Raw genomic sequence first — 17,831 nt, 5'->3', positions numbered from 1 at the left:
ACTCTAAATTAGAGTTACAGAAAAATAAAATATCATTACATACCACTAATGTTGAGATCATAATCTCCAGCTGTGATCACGTTAGCTACCACTCCTTCAGCAGGCTGGCTGACAGATACAACATCATTCAAGAGCTTTCGAATGGCACCTGGCTGAGGCGGGTGAGTCATAATGTTGTTGACAGCAATCTTCAGATTTTTAATTATGTGAAGCTGATTATTAGGATCTCTCATGTGAACTAAAAAAAAGAAAAAAAATAGGCTTTATTAAGCAGTATAATAGAAAGAGCTGAAACTTTTTTTAAAAAAAGATGAACTTACTTAGCTAAACCTGTCCATCATGGTTTTTAAAATACAACTTGTAATAGTTCAGTATCCAAAAAAAAGAGCGAGCAAAGGAAAGAAGAAACTATTTAATTGTTTTGCCACAAATTCCACATTAGGCTTATTCAGACAAACTGATGAAAGTGAAAGCATGGTCTTAATTTGTAAGAGTATCTATTCAAAATGGGTAGCAAAGTACTCATAAAACCCATACCCAGTTACGTAACTCCATCCTCTTCCTTGTGGAACATGCATAACTTCATAARAAGCTTGTAATAGCTATATGGAGGTCACCATTAACATACCATGCCCCAAAGAGTACAACAGARAATTCCAGTACATAATAATAGCAGTCAATAAGCTTGACAGGGACAGCATAGTACTACTTCATTCAAATGTACATTTCCTTTTATTTTTGATACTATAAGCATTATTACTTTAGGTTTTAAGAACCGTTTTTAAAACTCCCCTATTCTCCAAAATGTATCACCTAAGTTATAACACTGAATATGCTCCATAATTTTTCAGATCAGTTTCACAATCCAAACCACAAACACCATCAAAAAAATTAGGCGATAAGTGCAGGTAGGATACACTGGGCATGCCTACCTAAGCTACTTTGTGCCCTGCAGTACAGTCCTTGACCACTTTGCATTCACACAAACCACTGTACACTGAAGTAAGGGATGCAGAGCACAGCACAAAGRAAGATCCTTGTTCTTCTTCTAATCTTGTAGCTAACCACAAGATTTATACCATGAAGGTCTGAAACTGAATCTTCAGCCTCCCAGCTGGGAGGGTTTCAAACCTTTTCCCCAAGTCTTCTCAGGAGCAACAATCACACAGATGAGACTACATGGGTCTCTACTCTTAGATGTTAATGCAGCACAGGCATAGTTCTACCCTCCTCAGGCTCATGACCATTGAAATTCCCAGTAGCCAAGCAGTGAAGCAGTTCAGAGAGGTGACTGACAAATAACCCCAAAATTCAAAAGACTTTTAGCCACATCAGTTCCTTGAACTAGAGYCACGTGATAAGCTCTCAAGACAGAAGAGGGCAACTGTGCAGGGTCAACCTAGTAGATCCAGTTTGGCACATCCAGCAGAAAACTGATCCCAGAGGACAAGAATTAGAAGATTYTTTTCATCTGATTGGCTAACCAGATTGATCAATTCTAGGGCCACGTGATTACTGAAAGGAACAAATGCAAAAGAAGTGGAAGGAACAAATAGCTAAAGGTGGGCAAAATAAACTTTTCAGAAAAGGAAGAAAAGGAAGTTTGCCTTCACCAGCRTAGCTATAAAAAAATCAAAACATCCTTGATGACTTCTCTCAAACATAATAGCCATGAAAAGTGAAGAGCTTATTTGTATCCTGTATAGCAGTGAGTATTTCTGGCATGCGTGCATGCAATGAACTAGCTAAGGACAGACATAAGGGCATAATCTGTATCCCACAAAGGTCTTGCCTTACTACTGTTATGTATTTCCTTAATGCATTCATAAGGTTATTTCAGAAGCTATTCTGCCAAGAGAGGAAGGAGTAATGTGAAATAGAACAGTATCTTTCACATCAAAAGTTAAGAAATTCAAAGTGATCCCACTGCTGGACAAAATACTCATGCACAAGGAATACCCAACACCAAACTAAGTTAATCAAATAAATACAGTGTTCCCATTATACTTTCAGCAAGTACAGTTGTCAGATTTTTTTTTAAATAAATATAAAAACTTTTCATTCAAGAGCAACCAAGATTGTCTTATAAATGACACGTGCTAGCTGAAGTATACATAGTAACCCTCACTTCACCCTCAGGACAATATTAGTTCAAATGGTATTTCAGCAAATTTGCTAAAAAGTGAGATGTTGTATATATTGTGAGTAGAGTTTTTTTAAAAATACGTTTAATYAGCCACCAATTGTGAGCCACTGCCTTCTGAATAAACGTGAAGATACAAAATCCATGACATGCTTTCAGTTCCTGTATCAGAAAGAAAAAGTTTGTGGAGGGTTGGCTTTGAGTTTTTGTTTGTTTGTTTGTTTGTTTTAAAGTAAGGAAGCGTTGTTTGTCTGTTTGCTTTAAGTCAAGACTTACTGAGACAGTAAAGTTGCTCTCACCTTTTTTTGTAAATCATTTCTCCTTCAACAACTGAACACAACTCCCTTAAAGTCAAAAAGGGTGGAAAATATGGTAAACACTTTAGGCTTGTGCTCAGAACTTTCTACCATCATGATCTGCCATACTGCACAAGTATTTTTGGTTACACTAACAGTGGTAAGTAATTCACAGAGAACTTGATCAGCAGGTTAAGTACTCGGTGCAGCAGCCCCTACATCTATATTATATACAGTTGGAGGGTTCTACTTGAGTAGAATGTAATATAATCTGGTCTCCTTGGACTGCTAAACTTGAAGCAGCACATGGTTCAAAGCCACCTGAAGAATCCAACACCAGTCTGGATCTTTATATCTCTGTTTGGATTGAGAGGACAATGGGTGCACACAGTGCAAAGCTTTCAGTTTAGCTGCTGTGCATCAACTGTTTCACACATCAGTTAGATTTGCTTCAAAACTACACTGCTCCTCCAAACTACAATATTGACAAAGATGTAGTTAGTCAGCTCATAAGCTATGTAAGTCCTAGGCTTCAGATAAAAACTTGTAACCAGACTGGAAGTGTAGCAAACAGGTGACTGAACTCTTCAAACAACATATGGTTCTTCCTCAGCTCCTCTATAATTTGAAGTTTTACAYGAGTAAAAGACACAGCTAATTTGCAAAGAGACAAAATACAAATTAACCCAGTTTTATATTAAAAACTCAGTGAGGTCATCACTAAATAAAGGCAGGAATACCAATTCACAAGAACACCCCACCACCACCTACTCATCCACACAATATTCTCTTCTCCTGTAAGGAGAAGCCAACCATAAGCAATAYCACACCACAATTGTTCAGGCTATACAGATCCATATATATGTGTGTGTGTATATATATATATATATATGCATATATACATACATATACACACACACATCCTCCTGTTCTGCGATCAGATCATTATATATATATATATATATATGCATATATACATACATATACACACACACATCCTCCTGTTCTGCGATCAGATCATTAATCATGCCTCCCTTCCTCTTAACTGGACATTACACACACATACCACAAAAGCTTTAACATGTCTGTTCACAGGTTTGATCAGACTATTTAAGAACCTATCCTCCATTTCCAGGGTCTTCTGCAGGGGATACAGTTAACGGTGTCACTCGCCATGACTGTAAATGTAATGGTGCTTCCACAAGTTGTGATAAGCTAAGTTTCCCTATGATAAAGCCCTGCAAATTCTGGAGCTACAAAAATCGTTTGTCATTATACAAACTTAACAAGTTATTACACTGATCTATCCTTCCACCTGAATCAAATGCCTACTACTGCTTTCCCCTACTCTMATGCACACTGGTTTTCATGACAAGAAGTTACTTACAGTATGCAGTAATATATTTTCCATGAAACTAGAAGCCACACTGAGAACAGAACTGCAGTCAAGCTTGCAATCTGTTGAATCAGAATACGGTGTAGCAACACTACAATAAAGTAGCAACAAAATCCATTGTTATGAGCTTCAAAATCTCAGTTCTTTGACCTGTGAGTCAAGTTTTGAACAGGATAGTTAAGACTGCTCAAGTCTAAAGAGAACAGCAAGAAYGCTGTTTCTCAAAGACTCCCCTTGACACAGTCACAGCTATAAAATTAAGAAATTAAAATTGTATCACTGGGATTTAGATAAAAGTTCATGTGGGTGTTCATTTATATTACTACATCATGGAGCTTACAGAAGTGCAATTACAGAAACATCAAAAGTTAGAGAAGTTACCAAAAATCAAATAGCAGTGCTTTTCTTCTGAAGTTTTAGAACAGTACAGAAATTCACAATCAGTAACGGTCTTTCAGTAATAAGATCAAAAATCTTATGTTGTACACAGGGAGGAAGTCTGCTCTTTAGCCATTTTAAAGCAGAATGGAGACTAATTATGTTTATAAGTATGTTATATTATGGCACTTACAYAGAAAACACTGAGAAGACTACAGGTTTGAGAGTTCCTTAGCTGTAATTTTTTTCTTCTAACCATTGTAACAGCTAAATTACAATAGTAAATATTCTTCAGAAYGAATACTTCATTCTGAATTGACTACCTGGTTACTTCTGCTAAATGAATTTGAAAGCTCTCTGCTAAGGAATCTAAAGACATGTTTAAATAATCTGAGAATTTCAAGGATTTTCATTTGTCTGTATTTTCATGTAGCTCACAGGTACTGCTAAAGAATAAAGGAAAATGCATTTATAAACAAGTTATGGTTAAACACGATTAATAAGTTGCTAAGACTTGAAGCAGAATTAAGACAGATTTCAACACATACTAGCTTTTAAGTTGGCATCATTCACCTGAACAGCAATGCAAAAATTCAACTGAAGTGACAGTACAAGCTTAGTCTTCTTGAAATGTTTCCTCAACATAAGACAGMAAGAGATAAATCTCCGAGCTGAGTGCCTGCCAGAAACCAAATCTGACAAATACCATTGCATTGCTATTCTGTTGAGCAGTTCTGCACTTCTGTTCTGATTACTGCTCAGCATGCTGTTCTAATGGGTAGTATCTTAAAATGCTTAGTTTAAGTCATTCTTTCTTTTTTTTTAAGTATTAAAATGAAAGGACCTTACACTTTCTTTAAAGTGATCAACTTCCAGTTTTGCTATTATTTTACAGTCATTTCATCTTTATGCCACATAAGCAGTYTATTCCTCCCCTTCTGTTTGCACAAGTCTTGCACATAAAAAGAACAAAACCACCTTTGACAGAACTACAAGGGAGAAAAGGCAGAGACTTACAGCTGAAATTACAATTAACACTCTAAAACATTACTCATAGTTTCACTAACTGGTACTTTTCAGTAGCCTTACCACAAGTGCAAAAATCAAAGAGAGCTATAGCAAAAGCTCCAGGTAAAAATATCTGTGAGACAACAGTGTAATAGTACCAAAAAAAAAAAAAAAAAAAAAAAAAAAAAAAAAAAAAAGAGAGAGTCACATGATGCAAAGCCACTTTCCTCGCAGCCTTTTGGGATGTCTCCAAGAGCAGCCTAACACCCATGGCTCCACAGCGAACAGGAGCTCAAATAAAGTTAAACAGACTTACAAGTCACCCCTGACAACCCCGGCAACCTTGCACCTCTGCAAAGCCTGTCAGGACACCGGCCCCGGCCCCGGCTCGCAGCTGCCGCGGCTGCCGCCGCCGCCCCGGCCACGGGGCAGGGTCTCGCCTGCCTCAGCCTCTTCGGGTGCCCGCGGCAGGGCAGGCGAGGAGCGGCGGCGGCCCAGATGGACGAAGCCCCCTCGGCGCCCGGGCCCCGGCGGCCGCTGACCGGGCCGGGAGGGCGGAAGGCAGCGCCGCCGCCCTCTCCGTCCCCACGTAAACAGGCGGCCCCGCTCCCGGCACCGACCTTCCGAGGTGAGGCGGCAGAAGGGCTTCACCAGCTCGGCGAAGCTCAGGTTGTTCTTGCGGGTGAGTCTCTCCGCCTCCTCGCTGCACAGCGCGGCCACCAAGGGCACGAACGAGTCCTGGATGAACTCCTGCACCGACTGCACGCACTGGGCCATCGCCGCTGCCGCCGCCCGGGGGCCCCAGCCGGCCCCGCCACCTTCCTCTCCTGCGCGCCCCGCCGGCTGCCTGTCCGCTCGCCGCCACGGCCTTCCCTCAGCTCCCGCACCAGCCGCCGCCTCCCCTGCGCGCTGCCTGCGCCGCGGCCGCTCAGCAACGGCCCGCCGCCGCCATGTCGCGCCCGAGCCGAACCCGTCAGGTAGCGCCCGCTCCCGGCAGCCCCCGCGCTCGCTCATGTGATTGGGCGGCAGGGGCGGGGCTGCGGGCAGGGGGCGGGGCGGGGCTGGTTGCGGCGGGGCGGTCCTCGCGCGCCCGGAGCCGTTGGGGCGTTCTGGGGGCGTGGCAGCCGCCGCCAACCGCTGCCGGCCGCTGGCGGCGGGCGCCTCGCGGGGCCTCTCGCAGGGGAGCCGGCGGGGGCGGGCCGGGCCGGCTGATACCGCTCCTCCTGTGCCCCGCCTCGGGGCAGCCGCCGCCGGGGGCTGAGGCACAGCGGGTCCGGCTTCGGCGGCCGGGGGCAGAGCGCGAAGGCGGCAGCGCCAGTCCGGCGGAAAAAAAAATGACCTACCGAGTTATTATTGACTAGGCGCGAGAAAAGAGGAAGGCTGGGTCGGTCGTGCCTTTGCAGCGCAACGGCTCTGCATTTTTTAGTGCAGAACTACTGCTAGAACAGTTTTGGATTTTTATTTTTTRACAAAAAAGTAGCCACAATGGTTAAAAAGTGAGAATGATTTGGGTTTCTGTAGCACACCGTGGCTTCATTTTTGAGACTTGCCTTTTGAGGCATGATACTATACAAGGCCTGGCTTTTGCATCTGTAGCCTGGCAGWGTGTGGATTACATGGAAGGAAAACAACAGTGATGATCAGTAGCAATGAAGAATTAGTACATTTTGAATAYGTTCTCACTGAGTACTGTAGCAGAGTGAGGTTTTAACATGCTGTCAGGGACAGTCTTCAGGACAGAGCTTGTAAATAAGACTTGAAAGTGGCAAAAAGCCAAGCTTCAGCATTTCTCCTGCTGCCAGAACTGCTGTTTATGCACAGCTTATTTCCCTGATAAATCTTGGTGTATAAGATTCTTTAAAAAGCAAAAGGAAGATRAGGTTATTTTTATGGGAGCTACTGCAGAATCAATATATCCTCATTGGAAAACACATAAAACTCAGAAAAAAATACCTAATTGTCCTCCCTAACAAATTTAATAATTTGAGAGTGTTAAATATATCAGTTGGGTCAGTAGCTTCTGTGAATGAAGAATTGGTTGCTGATTCAATGTAGGCAGCAAGAAAAAGCTGTAGTCTCACGTATTATTGATTGCATTGGCTAGACTGCTCACCATCTTTCAGCCCTGGGAGTGTTACCCAAAAGTGACCAAATATTCCGGGGAAAAAATATTTTTGCTTTGGTAGATTTTTAGAACAAGCCAAAGGCCAAATCCGACAAACATCCGCGGCTTCTCCAATTTGGAAATAAACAGAAGACCTATTCCAAAGTATTGTTTGAGGGGGATTTTAAAATACAGCTTGCACACTGACACTGAAGCAACAACACTTCCTTGTTCYACTAACTCCTTTACTTCAGAACAGTTTATGGATTACATCCAGTAGACTGAAGTGAATCTGAAAAAGTCCCACTCATGTCCACAAATGCATTAACAATTATTTTAAAAATCTGTTGCGGGAGAAAAGAAAAGAAAAAAAAAAGGATATCCTACTTACTTACTTTATCACTAAAGTGAATACAAACGAAGAAAAATATTAGTGCTGACCGTCGTTTATCTTTCTGGAAGAGATTCAGTTCCTRTTTACTTGTTGCTCTCTGATCAAGCAGGATATGACTGCAGGTGATCATTGGTAGCCATTACAGAATGTGGAATCAAAATTTATTTTGTTGCTTACATAGATTTGTAAATGTTTCCTTATTAGAGTAACTGTGCATTCTAAATCTACATTTGTGTGCTCAAAGTATATTTTCACTGTGTGAAAACACCTTGTACACATTTTCTCTTTACCCAGCATTAGAAATTTTGTCCTTACAGTTTATTTTTTTGATAATAACAATTCTCTYCCAGTATGACTTTGTCCAAAAGACTGATTCTGTCATACTAGTTCTGTATGACTCCACAGCCTCCTAATTTGTATTATAGTAAGACAACTTAGTGTTTTCTGGTGACCTAGAATTTTTGATTCAGGCTCTTACTTGTCTGCCCTACTAATGAGAGATAAACAACCCCATCTTCAATAAACWCAGCAACTCAGGGTGTTGTATCCCAGATTTGTTGCTAAAAATAGTGTAGTGAAAAAGGATTCAAATAACATTAAATTTATTTACAAGGCAGAAGACACATTAGAAGGGATATATTATATCATTGGTAATTATTTTATGGTTCCCAAGCCTGGCAATTTGTGTACAATATTTTGCTTTTAAAGTCTGACAGTCTCCTAGTAGGTATGATAAACAGCAGACAAGTACAAAGGGACCTAGTAATAAGAAATCGTGAATCCATATTTAGCCATCTGAATGATCTAACTGAAAATACTTTTTTTTTTTTTAAGGAAGAAGAGATGAGTCTAAAAAACAGCAGGTGAACAGAGGAAAAGAAGTGAGATTCTGTGTAGGATAGAATGGGACAGAGGAGTCCTGAAAAGAATAGAAAAATAAAAAACGAATAATAAGAGAGGGTCTTCAATAGACCAGAACAAAAAATCACCAAGGCAGAAAAATATGTCCACAGTGTAAATTGTAAAAAACTGGATGCTACTCTATCACTTGGGCCTAAAAGCTCTTAGCCTCTACTCTTCTGCTTCTCTGCCACTGGCTGGAGTGCTCTGTTACTCCTTTGGGTTAGAAGCTTTCTAGGGTTAGAARCTCTGTGATTCCTCTGTGTAGATCACCTAGCCAGAGAGTGTGGAGCTTACCGATACACTGAGCTGCTGTAGAGGCAGATGACTTGCAAGGGAATTCTTCACSTATTAACAAAATAATGTTGGTATTTTTGGACAAGTAAGTTTAACGCAGAGGAAAAGATTGTAGAATTACAAATGCTGGCATCTTGAAATTGAATCCAGTATTTTCCTTTGCAGTTATTCAAATATGTAACATGTCTGTTTCCATATAAATGAGTTACAGGTTAAACTGTATTCTTGAAAATTTACATCATGGACTCCCAATTCCCTGCAAACTTAATAGTCAAATTTGTGGTTTTGCTCAGTGTAGTGTTTTGTAGAGTTACAGAAAAGATGTTTTCCTCAGCAACACATCCCAACACAGCTTGAMGTTTTAAAGAAAATAAGAATAACTTGAATAATAATAATTTGAAGGTTTTAAGATTTAGGTAAARTTATACAAAAGGCTGCGTATGTATCCTTTTTTTGTTTGTTTTTGGTATGAACCAAACTGAAGGTGCAACGTGCACAAATCATTGCAGGTTAAGCATCAGTGCATATTTATAGCTAGTGTGCTGTCTTGCCATAACTCCTCAATGTTAATCCAGCAAGTAGAGTACTCAGCTTTCAGTCTTTCTTGTGGCCCTCTGAGGTCTTCTGGATAATGTGATCATTGGTTTTAGCTGTTCTGACCCAGAATCACTGCTATGGGTAATCAACAGCTGCCACAGTCTCTGCAGTCTGCCATGCATAATTTGCCCTGAGTTTCACTGCCTTCCACAGATCAGGAAAAGCTCTCAAAATGCCTTTCAGCAGCTTGCAAGACATATAYCTTGGTTAAACAAAMAAACAAACAAAAAAGACAGAAGCAAAGATAATCCATCTTATTCTGAATCAATGAYTTGGCACTAGAAAGCAGCAAGAACAGATAGCAGTGGTGTTCGGCAGACTAAGAGCATTGCCCAAATGGGACTCACATTTTCTCAAAAGGCAATGAAAAAACAGTCCTGAAAGAAGATAAACCCAGCAAGGCAGTAAGAACTGTGCCTCASGCCTCAAGTATGTACCAGTCCCATAAAATGGCCACGTCAATGTGTGTAAGTATACGGATATATGGGTATCAGTATATGCGAATGGGTGGTACGCAGTTTAGAAATGTAGATAGAGACAAGCAGGTATCTACCACATGGATATCAACCAAGATATGATTACAGTATACATACACAGAGGTATAGGGAAATAACTAAAAATATGAATTAAAACCAGTTTAAATCCTTAAATTCCACTCTGATTTCACTGAGCTTAGCTGTCAGTTAGTGGTATTAAACTTAAGCAAACTAAAGAAAAAAACAATCCCCTGGGGCAATGAATAAATAACTTAAAATGTGGTGACAGGTGGGAGTGTGAAAATACATTGTCAAGGAGATGAGTGATTTCAAAAYGTTTACTAATGTAATTGTGAACATACTGCAGCTGTTCACCTGAGGTAAATTCACATCAAAATTCTCTATAATTTAGAAGAAATGAATCTCTTTCCTTGCTATGCCATGAAAACATACAGTATTTCCACCTAACATAAAGCTCTCTTTTGTTTGCTATGCTGTATAGCAAAATACTAAATATATATGGTCTCAAAGCTTCCTTTTTGGGGACTGGTTTACACAAATTTTACTTGAATTAGATCACACTGTCTCGTGTGTGAAGAACGATACACCTAAGTATATTTYACATACGTACCTTCATTGTGCTTCATTACAAGATATTTTTTGCCCACACGTTCTATGACCGTCACGCAGCTCCGGTGGGAGCTTAAGCTCATGTAGGTATGATTTTGTTTTTGTTTTACTTTCCTGGGGTGGCAAAGCTCCCACCAATGTCATCCCTCAAGTGTGTGGATTGCAGTGACTACAGTAGATGGAGCTATTGACTGCTGGCACCGGGGCTGACCACAGTGCCAGCGGCTGTGATTTTTGAGCGCACCCCCACTGCATGCACAGTGTGAGGCACATGGATTAGGATGGTCAGTGACATTCTCTACATCACCGAGTTTACAARTTAAAAGATGGAACAATATAGAACATAGACATAGGACACAGACAAAAATGGCAGATACGGAGATGAGAGGGAGAGAAAGGAAGAAGCAAATTTTTTGTTTGTTTGTTTCCAGGCTAGGTAGAAATAAAACTTTGGCCAGTCAGGAGCTGTTTTTGTCATTAAGCTCCCTGCCCAGCATTTTAGAGGTGACAGTTCTATAGATGCACCTTGGTAAGGGTGAATTTAAAAAAAATGCTCTATCCTTACTTTCTCTTCAGGAAAGAGGCAACGCTCCCCTGTAAGATCCTGGATTTGTGCCAGCCTTACATAGACAAAAATTAAATTTGACACACTGCATCTAGTACTGACAGACAGCAGAAGGGCAGCAGTTAGCAGCAATCATTTGCTTCAGTTGCAGGCAATGAATTTTAAATATAGTTGGATTTGATTCTCATTTAACACTAGATTACTGTATTTCTAGCATACAGTTTTGTTATTCATGTCCAAAGATAAGCTGAAAATTCTCATATCACTTGTGCAAGCTAAGTTGKTAAAAGATTTCAGATGTTGAATTTATAAATTTTTGCTATTCAGTTAAACTTTAATATTTTAAGTTAAATGACAATGTGCTTCATGTAGAGGAACTTGCAAAGATATCTTAATAGGAAATTTTCTTGATTTTTCAGTTAAAAGGGATTGATGTCTCATTACCATTGTCTTCGAATGGATTTACTGGAGATAGTATTGCTAGTTCCACTTTTTAAGATATTTCRGTAACTACTCTTGTAGACATAAGGAAAAGATGAAAATGAGCCAAACAGATTGTCCTTTACCAATCAATATTTTTCTATCTCACAARGTATTTTCCTAGGCTTTTAGTTACATAAATAAAGTACTACATGGCACAAAGTCATACAATAATAATGAAGTGCTTAGGGATGAAAATATCAGGGTTTTCTATTGTTCACTAGATATTACTCYAAGGAAAAAATCAAATTGAGATTTCCTGTTTTTTGTATGATTAGAATTTTCTCTTTATTGTTCCACAAACAACTTTCTTTACATCACAGTACAAAAACAAAAGAGAGAGAGACCAATAAAACAAAAAGACTAAACAAACTTTTCTTCATCATTTAAAGAAAATCAGTCCTTGAATAGATTGAGGATTTTCAATGCAAAGGATATTTTAATATATTATAAGCAACTAAGTAGCCACAGAATTGGGATCAGTTTTGTTTAAACAGTCATGGTAGTCAAATAGATGCAATTCATCTATCACACCACAGGTAGATTGAAGAAAAAGAAATACATATTTAAAAATCTGCCTTTACTGTATTCAAATGATGTGAAAAGTAATATTTTTAAAGAGACATTTTGTCATGCAGGTTCTAATTAACAGAATTTGAAGTGGCTGGAGAGTTTGGGGAAAGCCTGAAATAGTGCAAATAGTATGTAAAGCTGTGAGTTTTAACCAGTTTAATAATTCTTTCATTTCTAATGCTTAATGAATAAAATCAACAATAAAGATTACTATTGGGAGTTTCTGTTTATCTTAGSAGCCATCATGTGGATGTCCACTTAAGGAGTAGCTTCAGAAGTAATTCAAGCATATACAAGCCTTGATTGCTGACAAAAGAGGCAGTTCCACCCTCTCCAGCTGCTCTCCACTTTGTGCTTCTTTGTGCTGCTTTCCACCTCTGTTAATTCAGCACTGGCTCTCCAGTGGTTACACAGTCAGCTGGAACAATGAGGTAATGCAGCTGAAAATTAACCCCATTTTAAAAAAAGGCTAGTTTTCAGTAGGACCAACTGAATGGTCCAGCTTACCACTTGGCRAAAGCTGCATAAACAAGGGGCAGTGGCTCAGGGCAGGAGATGGGACCAGCCCTTTCGAAGGAAGGCTGGGCTGTGAGCAACCTAAGCCACCCACCGAACCACCCCGAGCTGGTGAAATGCTCCTTAGTGTGAGCTGGAACTGCGGAGACAATATGCAGTGTCCAACTACATGACTATTCTGGTTTGGATGAGAAGCATGCTTTTGACATGAATCCTTTGCTTGTCCTTGCTCACCACACTTTGGGTTTACATGAGGGAATGGTTTCAGATGCAACTACATGAGAAAAGGCTTTCCTTGAGGGCAGCTTGCTTCTTCCTTTCCCTCCCTGCTGGCTCTGGGACCTCCTTTTTCTCTAGTTCATTTTCCAACAGCACAGCTTAATGGAATATGCTGTCCGGATCCTTTAGTTTACCACTGACTCAGACCTTCTGATGCTTTTTCAGAGGAAATTTCTTCAGTAGAAAATGTTGTTTAGGTATACAGAAGATCGAATGTTTACTCAACCATGCATTCTCATACACACACAAAAGAAGGAAAATTAACTGATTGACTTGTTACAAGTCTTTTCACCTTCAAATTGATCAGGAAAGCAGTGAGTGCTACTGATCAGGCAATACTACATTGAAAARCAATAGAAATATCTAGGAAGCTAAACCAGCAAACAGGGATTGCTAGTTTACAAAGAAGGAAGAGTACTGCACCCAAATCACAATCAGGAGAACAGAATAGAGCAATAGCTTCAGGTTAAGTGAAGGATAAGCACAAAGGAAAGCCCTGGTGACCATGGTGGGAATTTAGGTGATTCTATGTGAAAGCCACAATGACAGAGTCAGAGCTGGAGGCAGATGAAAAGAACTGACAGAAATCAAAATACCAAAGGAAAATTTTGAATATATGTGGCTTCAAATGGATTGTCTTTCTAAATGTTGATAACCAAGCGTAAATATATTTCAGGTACTATTTTTCCTCATTGTCCCTTCCCTGTGAATAAAATGAAAGAAGTGTGAAAGCTAAGTGACTTCAGAAATTAACAACAGGATTTTAATTGTTTTCTTAAAATTCTAGCTATTAGAAATATCTGTACTTGCATGGCTTATCTTTTTAAGTGAACTCACAGGGATTTTCTGTGGAGGAACTGTACACAGTTCCTTAAGGTACAAGCATCACAAGTTAGAGGTTATACCTTATTCTACATGACCAACTTCATGGAAACACATGCTTTCTCCAGGCAGTATTATTCTGCTTAAGATGACCTTACTCAATTACTTAATTTTATTACTTGAWCTAACAAAGGCCAAAGCATTGAAGTTTTAGAAAGCTATACTGAATAACATCCTTGTTAGAAATTACTTTCTCAGGTAATATTTTAATTAAACGAAAGGTCATCATGTAAGCAAGCTTACTGAAATTCAAATTCACACAGAAAGACAGGAACATAATTGTTTTTCTTACRTGTATTCTCTAGTGCCTCCCTTTGGGAGAGAGAAATACTTGCCTCTTTGTGCCTTGCATAAATGACAGGAAACTGATGTAAGGAAATCCTCTACAATTTTAGCATTTTTAATTAGGATGGGAAAACAAGGAGGAAAGGCAGTGCAATGTGGTCTTTTTAGGGCAGTCGACAAACATCTGTTATTGTATTTAAACACATATTTTCAAATGTAAAACCATGGCTTATCTCTGGGTAGGAAAATGCTCTGTGGTTCAGCAGCAGTGATCATTATACACATGTTCAGGTTATACAGGGAAAATTTATTCCAGAGCCTCTGTTCTGAAACAGTCTCCCTGTATCTGATACCCTTCTATTATCCCCATTTCCTTAATCCAATTTTGTGCAGATTACCTTTGGGCATGGGTTATCTGAAATACAGTATTTCTTCACTGAAGGGATTGTGAAACCACATTAAGAGCCCAAGAGGAAAAAATGTTTAGGGTTTCATCATGCTATGTTGTTATGATGTGCCAGATTCTGCTCACCATTCCTCCAGGGGTGCAGTTACCTTTGCACAGTGAAATGGTCTAGAGTGAAGCTGCCACTGTAGCTCTGTGCTTTCCTTGTTTCTAATACTTTGTCTTAATTAATTGTAAGCTTAAAGCGTATGAGTAYGAAATTCAAGTTGAGACCCCCGAAAATGCAGAGATATCCATTTCCAGATTCCAAACTCATGAGTATAGCTGGCACTTCAGAGACAAGAATCCCCTTAATGTTTTGTCACTTTCCAAAATACTTTGTTTAATGATACTCAAAGCTCTCAAGAATAGAAAATATTGATTTTTTTTTTCTGAGCACCAAAAAATGTCTGATATGAATCAATAGATCCCTAACTCTTCCCTACTTGAGCAGTCGTTTAATGCAACTAGTTCTTTAAAAACTGTGTAGAAAGTGCACAGCATTTAGACAAGCAGCAGCTATGCCAAAGAGTTTAATTCCTTCTCTCAACTAAGAAAAKAAGATTGTTTCAGGTAAGTTGCACAGAAGTTCCCTCACTTTTCCTGCTATTAAAGCGTTGAAGATAATTCAGAAAATATCCTCATTTTCAACTTTCACTATTTATTCTCCCATTAGAATTCATCCCGCTTCACTGCTAGCAGAGCCACCAGGGACATACAGGCTGTTTGTCCACCCTGCTTCTCATCTCTTTTCAATCACTGGTTACTTTTGGAAGTATAGCATCTTTTTTTAATTATTCCTRCATGTATGAGCTTGTACTTGACTATATTAGAATGCATTTTCTTTGAATGGCTCCAATTTATGGCAGAATCCAAATCACGTTGTATGRTGTCTTGTCCTCATGACTTATAATTTCATTAGAGCTTGGACATCCGCAGATAGAGTCACTTGATGATTTTATACTTGTTTCCAGGTTATTCATAAAAATATTACCCAAGTTCAGGTATGAACGGCTGCGAGAGTTTGGCCTCTTTAGCCTGGGGAAGAGAAGACTGAGGGGGGATCTTATCAATGTGTGTAAGTACCTGAAGGGAGGGTGCCAAGGGGATGGGGACAAACTTTCCAGTTGTCCCGTGTGACAGAACAAGAGGCGATGGGCAGAAATTGAAGCACAGGAAGTTTCACCTGAACGTGAGGGGGAATTTCTTCCCTGTGAGAGTGACGGAGCACTGGACCAGTTTGCCCCGAGAGGTTGTAGAGTCTCCTTCTCTGGAGATATTCAAGGCCGCCTGGATGCAACCCTGTCTAACATGCTCTAGGTGACCCTGCTGAGCGGGGAGGTTGGACTAGATGATCTCCAGAGATCCCTTCCAACCTTACTGATTCTATGATTCCATGATTCTACTTAATGATACTACTTTGTAAGATCTGTTAGTTAGCATTCCTTATTTCCCATGTGCCTATTAATATTATATAAGGCTTTATTTTAGTTTTAAGGCCATGAGGTACTGAGTTAAGTACTTTACAAAAGTCTACTTTTGCACAATTACCAATATCAATTATATCTGTAAATTCATCAGAGAACAAACTGAGTTCAATTTGCCAAGACCTATTTCTAARACCACATTAATGAACATTAATATATTTTTATTTACTGAACTTAATTTTTTACATTTTTTTATYGATGATGTCAGACCAACCATCATGTAACTAGATCAGCCTTGTTATTTCAGTCCACTATTGGAGGATTTCCATGGTATGCTCAGAATTATTAACAATAATTATCACCAAGACAGAAAACTTCTCAGCCAACTCTTTCAGCATTCCCAGATGAAAGCTCTTTCTGCCTTCTCTTTTAAAATATTCATTCCTAATAAATATGGTTTAATATCTACCTTGTCCTTATGGACTCACAAATTATCCATTACCCTGATCAGATATAAATACATCATTCTGCTCCTTACCAAATACCATAACTAACTTGAGCACTTCTTTGCATCATTAGCACTCTTCTAACTATCAAGTAATGAGCCTTACCTCCTGTTTTATTTTCCGTTGTTTATACTTTAAAATTCCTTCTATTGTCCCTAGTTTTACTAAGCTTGAATTTTCTTTGGCTTTGCTTGCTAATTTTTATTACCATAYTTATGTTATGATGGCTATCTACTTCTAACAAATGTTTTTCCTTCCTTTTCTAGAAAGGGCTTTTAATAAAATTGTTGAACATTTAAAATACTGTGGAACACTTGTCATCTAATGGTCTTCTGATACACACCTTGTTTTTCATTCGTATTTTTTAAGCTTCTTCTTTCATACACTCTCAATTTTTCTGCGTTCTGGGAACCTAATCAAGCAGATGCAGAGAATGTATTTGTATATGTGTACCTAAAAATAAATATATAAATGTACCTGAATATCCTACTCACCCATAAACCCRTGCATATGTGTAAGATATTGGTTGAGCCTGTACTCTGTCTGCCCTTAATTGATGTAATTGGTTGTGACCACTATCTTCAGGCAACCAGAGGCTTCCAGTCTAGCTATCATTACAATTTTACCCATCACAGTCAAGTCGATTGAATGTAAGATACTTTGTACCGGAAAATGATTGCTGATCATTCCAAAAAACTCTAATGCAGTTTTACTGCTGTCTACATGAGATTTCCATTCTACATAAATCATCTCTGACAATGCCATTTTTATTTCCACATAGTGACAGGCACTTACGTGTTTGTTTGTTTGTTTGTTTGTTTGCTTTTTCATGTTTTTTTTTAAAAAATTTCCTTTTATCCTTCATGAGTAATGTTTTCCATACATTATTCATATTTACATTAAGTCAGATTGTAATTGAGCATAAGTGTGATTTCCCAGAAAAACTACAGTTTTAGTCACTGATTGATTTTCTTGCATAGTCTTTGTACTTAATTACCTTACAGTGGCTAATGGCATTTTATTACATTATATTATTAATGCAATGATTGAAATTGAATTTGAGTGAGTATAACTGARATCTAAATCTTACCCTGTGACATCAAATGTAACAGGTATAAACAGCTAGCTGTATGGTATTGCAATTTTCCTAGAGTTTTAGCAGATGATGAAGAAAAATAGTAACTGATAAAGGGAAATACATTGACTTGACTTTGACTTACAAGATCTCAAGTTTGCTAAGACATATTTTGCTGC

General features: G+C 39.0%; 1 protein-coding gene across 4 annotated transcripts in view; it reads right to left on the bottom strand.

Moving 5' to 3' along the window:
- Positions 1-6,210, bottom strand: part of TRAPPC8 (trafficking protein particle complex subunit 8) — a 50,631-nt gene extending 44,421 nt beyond the window's left edge. For all 4 annotated transcript variants that reach the window (XM_085316292.1, XM_085316293.1, XM_085316295.1 and 1 more), the window contains exons 1-2: positions 5,842-6,210; positions 44-238 (exon numbers count right to left, since the gene is read on the bottom strand). In XM_085316292.1, the coding sequence (XP_085172418.1) occupies positions 44-238; positions 5,842-5,998 (352 nt within the window). In that variant the 5' untranslated portion in view covers positions 5,999-6,210. The remainder of the gene's footprint in view (positions 1-43; positions 239-5,841) is intronic.
- Positions 6,211-17,831: the final 11,621 nt, after the last annotated feature.

The sequence above is a fragment of the Rhea americana genome, unplaced genomic scaffold (genome assembly GCF_003343005.1).
Source record: "Rhea americana isolate MKP2758 unplaced genomic scaffold, rheAme1 scaffold_46, whole genome shotgun sequence".
Classification (NCBI taxonomy): domain Eukaryota; kingdom Metazoa; phylum Chordata; class Aves; order Rheiformes; family Rheidae; genus Rhea; species Rhea americana.
The sequence above is the reverse complement of the archived record's forward strand: the minus strand, read 5'-3'. Positions and strand labels throughout refer to the sequence as shown.